General features: G+C 42.6%; 1 protein-coding gene across 2 annotated transcripts in view; it reads left to right on the top strand.

Annotated features, from left to right (window-relative positions):
* Positions 1–16186, top strand: part of FLT1 (fms related receptor tyrosine kinase 1) — a 197057-nt gene that overhangs the window by 88425 nt on the left and 92446 nt on the right. For both annotated transcript variants that reach the window (XM_020882197.2, XM_020882198.2), the window contains 2 exons: positions 5824–5938; positions 15437–15545. In XM_020882197.2, the coding sequence (XP_020737856.2) occupies positions 5824–5938; positions 15437–15545 (224 nt within the window). The remainder of the gene's footprint in view (positions 1–5823; positions 5939–15436; positions 15546–16186) is intronic.

Genomic DNA, 16186 nt, shown 5'->3' with positions numbered 1-16186 from the left:
TCCGCCTCTGCCACTTACTAGCTCTTTGTGCATGCACGCTAAGTTGCTTCAGTCGTGTCTGACTCTCTGTGACCCTATGGACTCTACCCACCAGGCTCCCCTGTCCATGGGATTCTCCAGGCAAGAATACTGGAGTCGGTTGCCATGCCCTTCTCCAGGGGATCTTCCCAGCCTAGGGATAGAACCTGAATCTTATGTCTCCTGCATTGGCAGGCTGGTTCTTCACCACTAGTGCCACCTGGGAAGTCCTACTAGCTCTTTAGTAGGTAATTTAGTGGGTAATTTACTTAACCTCCTTAATCCTCAATTTCCTCATCCATTCAATGGGGGGATAAGAGTTCCTACTTTTCAGGATGTTGTGGAGATCAGTGCAATAGTGTATATGAATCACTTAGCATGGTAGAAATTACTTAGAGTGTAGAAAATATAATCCTTATTAGAATACACTATGATACTGCATATAGCATCTGTGGTAATTATAACAGCCTATAGTGTGCCTGTAGGGACCAGCAGTCAAAATTGCCAGTATTGCAGGTTGGATCCCAGCATTTGCTTTGCCTTTCTCTGTGAGAAAGGTGGCTTCTGTCTTTGGTCACAAAGGAGCCAAATGCTTCTGAGTGTGCAGGGAGAATCTGTCGGCACCACAGGAACAAACCCAGAGCATGTAGGTCAGTAAGGTCATCTGCGTCTGTGTAGGGGGTGTTTCCCTACTCTGTGCCGAGCAAAGCCGCCTGGTCACTTGGACCAGACCAGAGAGCCCTACAGATCTCTCCTCCTTGGGAGGCAAAGAGATGGACGTGCCCCATGGAAGGTCCCTGCTCCATGTGTTGGATCCATAATTGGCTGCTTTCTTTTAATTTATTTACATCAATCTCTAGTCCAAAACTAATTTGTTTCAGCTCCAGGGCAATCGACATGGAGTACACTCTTACCCCGGAAATTTTTTTTTTCCTGTGGATGGTTATAAATACCTCCACGCTATTGTACTTGGCATGCTGTATGCAAATAGAGGTCGGAGTCCTGAAGCTCATTAGGAGAGGGACAGGGGGCTTGGGGCTCAGGGAGGACAGCGTGGAGCTGGAGCTGATAACAGTGGCCTTGTCCAGAATGTGCCTGGGAGCTTTCTTATCTCCCTTTGGCAGGAGGTGCGGAGGGCTTCCTGTGCGAAATCAGGAGCGAACGCCGCTTTCCTCTTGTTGTTCGGCTTCCTCCCCCCTCAAGACGGTTCCCAGCACAGCGATTATCTTTGCATCTTCAAACATGGCACAATCTACTTCCTTAAGAGCTTGATGTATTCTTAAGGCTCAGGCAGACCTCCCCCTCCCTCGACCTGTCGTTTCAAGTGCTGTGTTACAGAGTCAGCCTCAGAAAGACATTCTATTTTTAAGGTTCCAGTGACAAAGAGGAAAAAAATCACAGCCCCCAGTATGGAAAAATAGCCACAGAATCTGCCCTTTTTTCATCTGGAGGACCCTGCAGCAAGTCTAGCCTGTCATTTCCATGCCAGGGTTTGTGCCAACGGGCGCTGTCCTGGAGGGGTGGGGGGGGGGGTGGGGAGGAGCCTGGCAGCCCCAGTGAGCCCCTGCGGCTGACTGTGCTTCCCTGGGGAAACGCCTCCCCTTGCTTTACTCTAGTGCATTTCTTTGCACTTCCCGACAATGGAAAGTATGAAATTAAGACCTCTAAGGCCTCCTTTATCTTTTTTACTTCTTTGAGGAGAAAAGAATGAAATTATAGGTTTCTCTCTCAGATGCAAGAGAACTTCAGCTCTTCAGTGTCACAATGTCAAGTACATACACACATGTCCAATACAGGCGTACATATAACAACCCCCCACATCCATGTTACACACACACCCATATTATATAAACCCATATATGTACCCTGTGTGTGTGAAAGATCTGAGAGCAAACAGTAGTTCAAGGTAAACATGTTATAAAAAATAGGGCAAAATGATAGATGGCTTTGAAACTTTATCATTAACATATTTCAAGTAAAGGAGAAAGTATATAATTTTCTTTGGTCCAGTTTCCTCCATTAGTCAATAAGTTAAAATGTTCACTTATTTTACCTGATAATAAGGAACAGTTAGTCAAAAATCACAGAAATGATACCAATGAATGTATTTACGAAACAGCTACAGAGTCACAGACCTAGAGAACAAACTTAAGATTGCTGGGGGAAGGATGAGGGAAGGGACAGTTAGGGAGTTTGGGGTGGGCATGTACGCACAGCTATATTTAAAATGGAAAGCAGCAAGGACCTACTGTATAGCATGTGGAACTCTGCTCAATGTTATGTGGGAAGCTGGATGGGAGAGGCGTTTAGGGGAGAATGGGTATGACTGAGTCCCTTCCCTGTCCACCTGAAGCTGTCACAACATTGTTAATCAGCTATACTCCAAAATAAAACATTATTTAAAGTCACAGAAGTTCCTTAAGGAATCGTCACTCCTTATGAATTCTTTTTTACTTTAAACCTTATACTCTAACTATAAAAACAGTCATTTGAAAAACATTTGGAGGAATCTGATTTTTGGGCCTGGTACAAACAACACCATGGAATTATGGCTAATTCTATTAGATAGGATCATAGCGTTGTTGTTATATTTGGAAAGGTGCATAATTTTTTCGACGGGCACTAAAATGTATGGGGCTCACGTGACATGCTGTCTGGGATTCACTTTACAATGTCTCTCAAAAGGAAAAATGAAATAAGGGGACAAATGAAACAACTGTGGCAAACTTGAATAATTACTAAGTGTGGGTGATGGGTGTATGGAGGGTTATATTGACACTATGGCTCTACTCATCTATGTGTTTGGGGATAATAAACACTTAAAACCAACAAAAACTCTTACTACAAGCCACACATCAGTGCCTCATGCCGTATGTTTGCAGAGGCTTGTGGGGTGCCAGTTACGTGCGTGGCCCTGGTGTAACTCTGGAGACAGGGCAATCACATGGGGGTGGTCCATGTCCCTTGTAGCTGCCCAAAGCACTGAAAATGATGAATGCTTCGGGGGGGGGGGGCAGAGAGGATGTTAAGGGGCAGCACGCCCCCCAGGAGGGGAGACCACCCCGGAAGACACACCAGTTTCACATATTAGTCCTTTCTCAGCTACAGCATCAGAGAAGAATAATTACAGAACTTTTTCATCACAATCCTGTCTCTCTCACCCTTTCTGTCACTAGTTTCATCCTCTTTCTTCTCACCTAAGTAGCCAAGGGCAGCAACGACTTAAAACCAACTACTCATTGTTTCTGGAAATAGGGCTTTACACCCCCACCTGGTTTGAGAATCTCCTGAATCTGCCCAATCCATGTACAGATGAGAACCCAGCCAGCTGTCTGCTCGCCACAGATTCGAAGCCAGAAGGAAGGAATATGACATCTTTCCCTGGAAAGTTCACAGTGCAAGTAATCATAACAATAACCACTTCCTTGCCTCCCTCATTAGGCTGGGAGATAGGAGGAAAGACTGCATTGAGGAGAGGGATGCAGAAATGAACAGCGTCAATTCATAAGGCCACCAGGAAGCCGCCACGGTGGGGCGGGGGCTGCAGGCACTCACGCAAGCTCCTACCCACACTCGGCTCCTAAGCTCCCCAGGCTGGCAGAGAATCACACACCTCAGGAGCCTACAGATTTTTTATTATTTATTTTGAGGCACAGAAAATAGCTCTTTGTATATTTGCATCATGTTCCCAATATATCCATATTTAAATCTCAAAAGGCTACTTTAAAGGAGATGGTGTTCATTTTGTCATAAGTGGTAGAAAGCAGGTCACCTGCAGGGTCCACCTAGCACCTGCGCTCGTCAGACGGGGCAGTGCTGTGCTGGGCCCTGGGCCGGACATGCAGATAGAAGTCACCGCAGAAAGCAAGGGGTCCAGTCTCAGGCTCACATGGGGTTCTGATCGTGAGCGCCCACGGGGATCAGACAGCCGCTTGGAGGAGACCGGCTTGTGGGTGGTGAGGGGGCGTCAAGGCCTTGGTAAGTGGTGAGTGAAGATGAAGGAGTCAGGTGTGTACACCCCGAGACAGGAAGAATAGTTCCCAGGTTTTCTAGGTGGCTTTCATTGACAAAACCTCCCCAAGTAAATTAAGTCATTTAACATTTGTGTGATCCCATGAGATTAATGGGGCGGATATCATTGTAGTCTTATTTTTCTAAGGAGAAAATGGTCATAGAGCTAGGGGAAGTCAGGGCAGGTGGAGGACTCAGGTGTTCTTTGAAGAAGCTGAACCAAACCACGGTTTGCCCGGGGAGGAGGGCGTCTGCAGGGGTGAGGTTGGAAAGGCAGGTAGGGAGTGGACTTTGGGTGGCCTTGGTTGTCAGTTATGGAAACCTGGGCTTTCTGCAGTACAGCTGTTGAAGCTTTTGAAGCAATGACGATCCCACTAAAACCCAAAGTGCTCAGGGGTTTGGTCTGGCAGTGACTCCGTGGGTGTTGGCTTGGGGATAGGCAGGTTGAAACGCTACTGCACTGCCTGGATCAGAGTGGACGTAAGGGTCTTTTTTGGTTATTTGGATTTTTTTATTCATGGAGAACATACAATACATGAAACATACTAAATGATCCAAGTGACAACGAAAACACAATGGTCCAAAACCAATGGGTTGGAGCAAAAGCAGTTCTAAGAGGGGAGTTTATAGCAATACAATCTTACCTCAGGAAAACAAGAAAAATCACAAATAAACAACCTAACCTTACTCTTAAAGCAACTAGAGAAAGAAAAACAAACAAAACCTTAAATTAGTAGAAGAGACATCACAGAGATAATGAAATAGAGACGAAGAAACATAATAAATAATTAGTAGATATTTACACTGATGATTTGGGTAGTAAACTGATAGAAGCCTACTGATAATAAGGTGTTTGAAAGAACATGCTTACTTTCAGGTGAAGGTTGGAATCTCATCAAACTACCTGGTACTCTATTAGCTGGGCTTCCCAGGTGGCGCTAGTGGTAAAGAATCCGCCTGCCAATGCAGAAGACTCAAGATGTGGGTTCGATCCCTGGGTCAGGAAGATCCCCTGGAGAAGAAAATGGCAACTCACTCCAATATTCTTTCTTAGAGAATCCCATGGACAAGGAGCCTGGTGGGTTACAGTCCATGGGGTCACAAAGAGTTGGACCCGACTGAGAGACTGAGTACACACTCCACCAGCTAGTTTAAGTATGAAGAGAGATTTCATGCACTTTTAGAAGCGAAAAAGATCTTAAAAATCTTTAACACATGTATTTTATAATTAAACACTTGAGGCCTGAGAGGTTAAAGAACCTGCCATGATACTCCTAGACTGAAATTAATAACTGCTCCATGATGTGTGTTTCCATATACACTTAATTAGCCCTGGAAAAAATTAGCTGTATAACAGAATATTCTCATTAAATGCCAGCCTTTTATAGATGTGAAATGCTGTTATTTCCTTAAGGTTTCCATTTGTTAACATAATTTTTTTCTCCTGTGTTTGCATGTTTCCTCCACTAGGAACTAATTAAAATCTAGATATTAGATTGTTGAACTTATGCATTTTTATTTAGTATTTAACATTTAGAACCAGAAGTATGTATGAAAACACATTGATGGTCTTTTTTTTTTTTCTTTTTTTTTTTTTTGAGATCAGGCAAAATCTGTGTGCTATTTTAAGTTTTGAGGATGGATACTGACGGGGATGAGCAGTGGAATCTAAGGAAAATAAGCAAATGTGTGATTTTATTATCTGAGGACTTAATGGTTTTCACATCACCAGCCACCATGGGCTGGACCATGCTGCAAAGCAATGTAGTGATGACTTCCTTTTTAAAAAAACAGGTATGACTTCTGCTCCACTAATGAAGAGGCCTTTATCCTGGATCCTGACAGCACTGTAGGAAACAGAATTGAGAGCATCACTCAGCGCATGGCAATGATAGAAGGAAAGAATAAGGTACTGTTTATCAGAATAAGCGTGGGGGTATTTATTCTAAAAGCACACACTCATCTCCTAGTTATGGGTTTATTAGAGTCAGAAGGAATACAAATGCTCACACAAAAATTCCGAGAGAAGAAAGGCAGTATGTTTTCATGGAGAGATGCACTGAGGTGACTCAAACTGCTCTTTCCCCCCAACTGACCACCAGTTCCAAAGTAACAAGTCCTTGTCCTGATGTCTCTTGAACATGAGACTGGCCCCCCATCCATGGTTCTGGACCCTGGCTGCATAATAGTCTATTATTACACTATATAGTATACATAGTAGTATATTATACTGCTCCACCAATTACTATTCCATGTGAATCTTCAGCATGGAGCCCAGGATGCACAAAAGTTCCCTGAGAGATGCTAGCTTAACTCAGATGGAGAGTCTCTGACATAATTGAAGTGGGATGTCAGTAAGTAAAAGCTAGTACGAAACTTTAGGCTAAGATGGAATGTTTCCCTTTCACAAAATATCTTGTTTTTCCCCTCCGTTTCTGCACTGGCAAAGCCTCAGTTGGGATAGACAAACCCACAGTGAATCAGATTCCCTGACCTAAGAAATGCAAGTCAAAACCACTGTGAGATATCTATCACCTCACACCTGTCAGAAAGGCTGTTGTCAAAAGACTAGAAATATATGACACTGTAAAGCAATTATATGCCAATAAAAAATAAATAAAATCACACATAGAATAAAAAGACAAGAAATAAAAAATGTTGGTGAGGCAGTTCAGTACCCCTTATGCACTGCTGATAAGAATATAATTGGTACAGCCGCTATGGAAAGCAGTATTGGGGTTCCTTAAATAATTAAAAATATAACTACCCTACGATCTAGCAATTCCAGTTCTGGGTACTTGTCTAAGGAAGATAAAAACACTAACTCAAAAGATATGTGTAGCCACATGTTCACTACAGCATTATTTATAGTAGGACACAGAAATGACATAAATGTCCATTGCGAGATGGGTGGATAAAGATGATGCAGTGCACATACACAGTGGACTATTATTTGGTCATAAAAAAGAATGAAATCTCGCCATTTGTGACAACATGGACAGACTTTAAGGGCATATGCTAGATGAAGTAAGTAAGAGAAAACAAACACCATATAATCTCACTTACATGTGAACAAATAAACCAAAAAAGCTCATAAATTGGAATTGTGTACCTTTTGATTTCTTTTATCCATTTGCCCACACACTACCTCCTGCCTCTGGCAACCACCAATTTGTAAAATAAATAAATAGCCACTGGGATATCAGGTACAAACAGCACTGTGACAATAGTTACTACTACTGAATTGTAGACTTACAAGTTGCTAAGAGAATACATCTCAAAATTTCTCAGCTCAAGAAAAACCACTTTTTACCTGTGCATTATTTGATAGATGTTAACTAGACTTAATGTAGTGATGATTTTGCAGTATTGAATTGTTATGTCATACACATGGAACTAGTATTTTGTCAGCATACCTCAATTAAAAAAGAAGTTTCTCTAACCCAGTCAGGGCCTATAAAGCATCTTTTCTGCTCTTGCACATGAGTTCTTCACTCTTCTAAACTCCGTTAGCCTCAGAACTAGCTGACATCTCATGAACTAGGCAAATCTCAGTGCATCTCAAGCCTGGTGACTTTTTTTCTCCTGAATTAGTGAACAATACACTTAAAAATCCACTATTCTCAGGCACAGAGGTAGTGATGCTTTACAAAGAAAAGAAAACACATCAAATCACCCTTTGCTGAAATATCTATTCCTACATGCATATATTGATTCGGAGTAGTCTGTTAACACAGATGTCCTCTGCTCACGTCTGTTCAGCTATATTCTTTGCATTTCAGAGCAACAAAGTAGATGGCATCATTGTCCTGCAGGACTTCAAAATAACAAATAACATCTGAATTCTTCATTATGGAAAACTTTTTGACATATGCTTTTGTCAACATCACTCTTTGGCAGGCCCAAGTGGTTATCTCCATTTTAAAGATAAGAAAAACTGAGGCAATAAGATGATTAACTCAAAGTCACAGCATAATAGTAGCTTATGAGAAACTCAAACTGAAGTCTTCCTTTGCCAAGACCCAGGACTCTGACAATTAAACCAATACATAAATTTGTTAAGATGCCGATGGCTCACACAATGACATCCGCAATCGCTTGTCAAGGACTCAGGAAGAGTTTTTCTAACCGCTGCAGTAGCTGTAGGTGGTTTACATGTCTTTTTCTTGAATACAAATGAACTGTAGTTTAAAACATTCCATGATGTGTAGAGATTGATGACAGAGCCATTTAATGAAATACTTAGAAAAGAGGAAATTCTGTAAACTGGAAAGTTTAACTCAAGTGACACTACTTTTTTTAAACAGGAAATTGCCTCGGAATGGAAAGCAAGTTAGTTGTCACAAAGTACTAGAAAATTTCAAGATGCCATTGACGGTGTTGAATCATTTTGCCTTTTCTTGACCCTATCAGGTGCTTGTACTGTGAACCACTGGATATTAAGCATGAATTATTATCTTAATTTCAAAGGAACTTCTAGTCTGGTTTTGGTATTCTGTCCACAAAATATATATGATAGAAAACAGAAAATGAAAAGGCTAGGTCAGATTTCTGATTAGGCTGAAACCATGAAGTATCCACCTGCCTCCATACAGAACGCCTGTGAAAAAGGATGGAGGTGGAGGAGCAAAATCTGGGTGAGATAGTCTTCCCTGATTTCTTCCATGTATGCTCTAAACAAATGCATTGTCTTATAATTCTGTAGCTATCAGTTCAGTTCAGTCACACAGTCGTGTCCGACTCTGGGGCCCCATGGACTGCAGCACGCCAGACTTCTCTGTCCGTCACCAGCTCCCGTAGCTTGCTCAAACTCATGTCCATCAAGTCGGTGATGCCATCCAACCATCTCATCCTCTTTCGTCCCCTTCTCCTCCTGCCTTCAATCTTTCATCAGGATCTTTTCCAGTGAGTCAGTTCTTCACATCAGGTGGCCAAAGTATTGGAGTTTCAGCTTCAGCATCAGTCCTTCCAACGAATATTCAGGACTGATTTCCTTTAGGATGGACTGGTTTGATCTCCTTGCAGTCCAAGGGAGTGTAATTACACCGAGGCTTTAAATAGAGACCACCCGACAGTTGGCTCTGGAGTCATCTAACCTGGGGGCAGGATTCATGGTTAAACTCCACTCTTTCTATTATATAGAACCAACTGCAAATCAGTTCACCTCTCTGAACCTGAGTTCTCCCCTCCAGAAAAAAATGGAGCTCCTAACATCTGACCTACCTCATTTGCCCATTATCAAAGTGATTGTCATATGTGCCCTAATGCAATCCCCCAGATACTGAACATATGCAATCAAGACTATTGGGCTTCTCAGGTGGCTCAGCGGTAAGGAACCCAGCTGGCATTGCAAGAGGCCCTGGTTCGATCCCTGGGTCAGGAAGATCCCCAGAGGAGGAAATGGCCGAACCTGACTCGGGAACTAAACAACAACAAATGAAGACTGCTGCTGCTGCTAAGTCGCTCAGTCGTATCCAACTCTGTGCGACCCCACAGACTGTAGCCCACCAGGCTCCTCTGTTCATGGGATTCTCCAGGCAAGAATACTGGAGTGGGTTGTCATGCCCTCCTCAAGGGGGTCTTCCCGACCCTGGGATCGAACCCACGTCTCTTACATCTCCTGCATTGTCAGATGGGTTCTTTATGACTAGGGCCACCTGGGAAGCCCAAAGGAAGGCTATTTGTTAAAATAGTTCGCATTGAAAATGACTTTTATACTCCTTCTTAACAAAGTATACACACACACAACCCACACACATCCTATTAGTAACAATAACACATTAGATTTTAAGGGAGTCATTAATTTCACATCTTACCTTTAGAAGAATTTCCTAATTTGGCTCTTAGCGTCTATTGATGCATCCTTGTGTGTCTGTGAAAAACATCAACCTTTCAGATGACAGATGGACATTTTGCTGTCTCAGAATTCTCTGTATAGTCTTTCCTTTACAATTAAAACTGCCTTTCTTTTCTGTACATGTTAAGAAAGCAAATGAAAGTCCCAGCTTAGAACACACCAATACTTTTCCCCACAGTCGTGTAGTCAGCAAGTCTAGTACCCCACTTCAGCCATCGGTAAATGAGGTCCTATTCGAGCACCTGCCGGATTTCAAGGACTTGCTTTTTTCCCCTTTCTGTTGTGTTTTTTTGTTTTGTTTAACCCAAGGAAGGGTGCACAAGACAATAAAATTCAGTTTCCTTATGGCCAGGTTTTGGCCCAGATTTATGAAAAGTGAGTCATCAATTGGAGTTGCTAATGGCACACGAGGAGCTTTGGTATTGTTTCCCCAGAGTTGCCAGACTATTGGTTTGTAGAGTTGGAGCAGGAAGTAGAAGGAACCTGGTGTTAGGAAAAAACAGACAGGAAATGCGTTTCACAGCATTGATTCTGTGAGGCTGGAGGATTGTGACAATTTAATGTCTTAGCAACATTTCCATTGAAATCATTTTGAAATTTCATTGAGAAATGTGTGTGCCGTCGGAGACACGTCCATGACGGAAGCTGAAACGCCTCATCTCAGAATCACAATGTGGGCTCCGCCCCCTACACACTCTCCAGTTTTGTCTAATTCTCACATTCTATTTTCCCATCAATTGGCTCAGATGTGCCACCCTAGGATAATTTTAGATTCTTCCCTGACCTTTACATATCTGCTTTTATTTCTCTCTGAAACACTTCAAAGGAAACTGTATTAGAAACATCCCGAGATTAAAATCACTGTTCCATATATAGATTTTTTTTTTTTTTAAAGCAAGTGCTGGAAATTAGACTGAATTACACATCGTCCCATCCATTCTGTTCCGTGAGGTTCAAACGCATTGAAGTAGTGAATCACTAATGCTTAGCAGAAGGGAAGGAAGGAAGGAGTATGAATAAATTCCAAACTGACAGAGCCTGACGACAATCTTCAGCAGTGTTCCTGGGTCACACAGAAGAATCCAGAGAATGGACTTTAAGAGCATGTTTCTAATATCTTAATCCTGTGGTCCTCCAAGAGCAAATAGAGGCAAAGTGTGGGTTCAGAACTCAAAAAGCTGTGACAAGTGGAAACTAATTCTAGAACAAAGGCAAGCAGACAGCCTTGAGAATTTCTTTTGGTGTACCTTATGAAATACGATCCTTTCAAATAGATGCTACGACTCAAATTCTGAAGTTTGAAATACTTCCTCTCTTCAACTACAAAGTTGATATTTGCTAATGTATAAATTAAAAATATACTCTAGAAAAATAGGTCCTCTAGAAATCAGATAATTTTTAATAAAGTTACTCACATGACATAAGTTGCGTCTTATTTTAAAATTTTCTTCTAAGGACTTCCCTGGTGGTCCAGTTGCTAAGACGCCAGGCTCCCAATACAGGGGGCCCAGGTTTGATCCCTGGTCAGGGAAACTAGATCCTTTGTAACTAAGGTCCCATGTGCTGCAACTAAGACCCAGTACAGTCAAAAAAGTAAATATTTTTAAATAAATAAGTAAAATTTTCTTATAATTTGTCCATTATCAATCATATTTTCAAACCATATAACACTTTATCCATTGGAAAAATAGCTTGCAACTTCTATAAAATGCTAAAAGAAACTAGTATTTCTGTACCAAGTAGTATTGAGCTTGTAGGGACCCATAACTGCTCATTAAAGGAGGTATTTTCCAGAGGAAACCCAATTCAAAGAGTAGACAGAACTCTATCACCAGGTCTGTGCTGTGAAATTTAAAGAGTTTTAGGGCAAGAAGCAGTTTTGTGTAGATTAAGAGCTTAGGCACTGGAGTCTGACAAACCTGGGCATAATTTGAGCAAATCGCTTAACCTCTGTAAGCTCAGTTGCCCCTTCTGTAGATCAGGTAATACACCCATGTCCTTGGGCTATCAGTTCAGTTCAGTCACTCAGTCGTGTCTGACTCTTTGCAACCTCATGAATCGCAGCACGCCAGGCCTCCCTGAGTTTACTCCCGGAGTTTACTCAAACTCATGCCCATCGAGTCAGTGATGCCATCCAGCCATCTCATCCTCTGTCATCCCCTTCTCCGCCTGTCCCCAATCCCTCCCAGCATCAGGGTCTTTCCCAACGAGTCAACTCTTTGCATGAGGTGGCCAAAGTATTGGAGTTTCAGCTTTAGCATCAGTCCTTCCAATGAACACCCAGGACTGATCTCCTTTAGGATGGACTGGTTGGATCTCCTTGCAGTCCAAGGGACTCTCCAACACCACAGTTCAAAAGCCTCAATTTTTCGGCGCTCAGCTTTCTTCACAGTCCAACTCTCACATCCATACATGACCACTGGAAAAACCATAGCCTCGACCAGACAGACCTTTGTTGGCAAAGTAATGTCTCTGGCTTTTTAATATGCTATCTAGGTTGGTCATAACTTTCCTTCCAAGGAGTAAGCATCTTTTAATTTCATGGCTGCAGTCACCATCTGCAGTGATTTTGGAGCCCAAAAAAATAAAGTCTGACACTGTTTCCACTGTCTCCCCATCTATTTCCCATGAGGTGATGGGACCAGATGCCACTATAGGGAGGGTTAAATAAGGTAAATGCCTGCCACACTGTCTGGCACATGGTACATAAAGCTACCCAGAAACAAAGAAATAATGTAAACTTCATCGATGTCATTTTCTAGATCAATTTTTATAGGCACTTGGGAGAGGAGAGTTCTGGGGCAGGCTTGACTGTGGGTGAGGAGTCTGTTTTGGAAGAGGTCATTTAGACAAAGTGAGAGACTCGACTTATGTCCAGGGTACCTGGTGTGACCTGAATTCATTCATTTCCCTTCTGTGGGCCTCAGTTTTATGCTCTGGTTATACAGAAGTTCTGAGCTACTGGGAGTCTTGTAAAATGGCCACAGCTATCCCCAGGTTCCCGCCCAGGCCTTAAACAGGGCAAGTGCGCACATCTGAACTGACGTGCCCTTGCCATGAACCCCAGGTTCTCAGCTGGCCTGAGTTCAGAGAAATCAGAGTAATTTTAATAGAAACACAAATGCAACTTTCAGATTCAGGTAATCGCTGTTCATAATTTCAAAGGTTCCAGCCAAACAGCAATGAAGTGTTCACTTATTTGTGGAACAGCAATACATCTGAGAATCTAAACAAGGTTCTGTTGAGGCTCATTCGGCTCAACACAGGAGCCCTAACTTCACCAGCAAGGCCGTGCTCGAGCCGAGAGACAGACATCAGAGGGGGAGGGCTCTGAGCCTGTTCTTCATCTGCCTCTGCCCCAAGCATGTGAGCACGTCTCCTGAGAAGATCACGGCAGACTCTTACTCGGTGATCTCTCTGGTCCTTCCAACTCGCATCTACAAGCTCCTCTTCCAGCTGCTTTTTCCTCTGTGACTCTGAAGTGGCTGGTGCAATAACTAGAAAGAAATTGCTATCCAGAATTTTTTTATGTCCCACCTCTTAGAATGATAATCAAACAGAGGAAGAGACAATTGAACTCTCATTCTCTCTCTACTGGTTATTTGCCTTCATGCGAGTGTTTCTCTGTGAAAGAGAGAATAGTATAATATATATACTTGATCTTCAAGTAGGGACATTCTTTCCTATTACCTTCAAGTTAAGAATAAGGGTCATGTTCTTATTCCCCTCTGTCTCCCTTACAACATCTGGGCAGTGCCTTAAATAATCAGAATCAGGAAGATCCCCTGGAGAAGGGCACGGCAACCCACTCCAGTATTCTCACCTGCAAAATCCCATGGACAGAGGAGCCTGGCAGACTGCAGTCTATAGGGTTGCAAAGAGTTGGACATGGCTGGGTGACTTAACACATACACACACATCTGCTAAATTGAACGAACATGCCACAAATTGCAAACATTTTCGTTTCCCAGATTCTCGACAATACACAGAGGACATATGAGTAGATGTAATTGAACAGATCCAACAAACAGATCATGAAATCATCATGAAATATTGACTGTGCCACAGTGACAATTACAAGGAATTTGGAGCAATAGAGTTGCTGGCTAAAAAACTAGGAGTATAGTTTTTAGTCTTCCTGACCTATAGATGAAAGACAGACATACTTTAATTTACTGGAAGGAATATGAGAACACGGGTAAAATGCCTACCATGTGACTGAGCAACTTGGAAAATTGTTAGGACCCTTTGTAGACTTTATGTTATCATCTTAAGAAGCCCAATGTCAATTCACTTTGCTGTTCAGTAGAAACTAACACAACATTGTAAGGCAATTATACTCCAATAATATTTTAATTATTAGAAGAAAAAAGTCTACTGTCACAGTTCAGCCTTTATATCCCTTTAGCCTGTGAGTGACTGGATCATTTTACTCCAGCCAGGACACCCCATTAGTCTGAAAGCACCAGCTCTGTCTACAGTGTCAGAACCTGTGACCAGACCTTTGTGCCCTAGAGATAGGCTGCAGTGATCAGTAAGTAACTGGATCAAACTTTTTTGTAATTTTAAATATGAAAAACTTACTAGCTGTTTCATTGTTTCATGTATAGTATGCATTACTTTTTTGCAAGGTCAGGTTAAATTTTTAAATTCTCAACAATGCATTTCATACTACTAATTTTTATCCTGAAGTCAGCAGTGCAAATCTTTAAGCCGTATAAGTTGGTGTTTCACTACTTTTTTTTTTTTGAGACATGACTTTTTGCGACGTCACAGTTTGGAAAGTGCTTTCAAGTTCACCCATTTTTGACTCATCTTTCTTTAGGGGCACTTTCACCGAACAGCAGTGCTAAAATCTAGTGAAATGATAATTGTGGTATGCATTCATCACTTATATCTTTATTTTCTAGAATAGGAATGAACAGACTGAGAAATTAAGTATTCGGTTGGCCAAAAATTTCATTCAGGTTTTCCATCCCATCAGGAAAAACCCAAACGAACCTTCTGGCCGACCCAATAATTTACAAACACATGCAAGGGTCTCAGAAAGTGCCCACTCTTCCTCCTGGGGCATCGGGGCTGTAACACCATGTTCCAGAAAAGCAATGGTTCAGCCAGACTTTCTCCTCTGTCCTTGCTCACTTAACACGCCCGTGTGAGGAAGGCTCCTGTTAGCAAGCTGTGTTCGTGATCACAAGTCATGCAAACAAAAGAGAAGGGCCAGGCTCCGCTCTGGCCAGCGTGGCGCTGACCACCTCGTAGGGTAGGACGTGCCGTGCCGCATCTGGGCTTCAGGTCTGTAATTGTTAGGCCAGCAGCTCGAGGTAAATAAGCCTGAAGCCCTCATACGAGTCGGATGTCATAGCCCCCGGTCTCCTGAGGACCTGTCTTCCTGTTGTTTTTCCACCCTTTCTGGGCTGCAGAGATCCTGCGTGCTGTCCCATCTGTGTTGAGGCCACAGGGTGGCCGAAATCACATCCCCTCCAGAAGCATCTTGGGGGTGTCCGAGGGTTCTCCGTCCTGTCGCTGAAACTGCCTCTCCTTTTGCAGACGGCTAGCACCTTGGTTGTGGCTGACGCTAGAGTTTCTGGAATCTACACTTGCATGGCTGCCAATAAAGTCGGGACTGTGGAAAGAAGCATGACCTTTTACATCACAGGTAAGACACACGCCCTGCACTTAGGAAGACAGCCCAGTGACCTCCATCTCTCTTCTAACCTTGTCTGCTTTCAATGCACTTGAGTGATTTTTATTTTTAAAAAAATTCCGTAGAACTGTTCAACTCTTGAGTACCTTCATCCTTGCTCTCAGGAATCATCTTCTACAACATCGTTGGGTCTCTTGAAGAGTTACTTCCCTGAATTCTCTTTTAGAGCTATTTGTGGACATCTTCCCAGGCTGGATTATGAATCTGGGATCTTGTCTTTTTTTTTTTTTTTTAAGGTGGACCTTTTTTTTTTTTTTAAAGTCTTTATTGAATTTGTTACAATATTGCTTCTGTTGTTTTACATTTTGGCTTTTTGGCTGTGAGGCGTATGGGATCTTAGTTCCCTGACTGGGGATCAAACCCTCACCCCCTGTATTGAAAGTGCAGAGTCTTAACCACTGGATTCCCAGGGAAGTCCGTTGTCACGTTCATTTTTGAACATCCCACGGTCCCCAGCACAGGGCCTGGCACACAGTGGTGGTGCAGGAAAGGTCAAGGAAACCACTTACGCTGCGTGCGATGACATTTCTGTCGCCCAGGAGATGAATTGTTTCACAGCTTTCTTTAAACTGAAATATCATTGATGTACAATA

This window comes from Odocoileus virginianus, chromosome 8 (assembly GCF_023699985.2).
Source record: "Odocoileus virginianus isolate 20LAN1187 ecotype Illinois chromosome 8, Ovbor_1.2, whole genome shotgun sequence".
NCBI lineage: Eukaryota > Metazoa > Chordata > Mammalia > Artiodactyla > Cervidae > Odocoileus > Odocoileus virginianus.
Note: the sequence above shows the minus strand (reverse complement) of the source record. Positions and strands in the feature narration are given on the sequence as shown.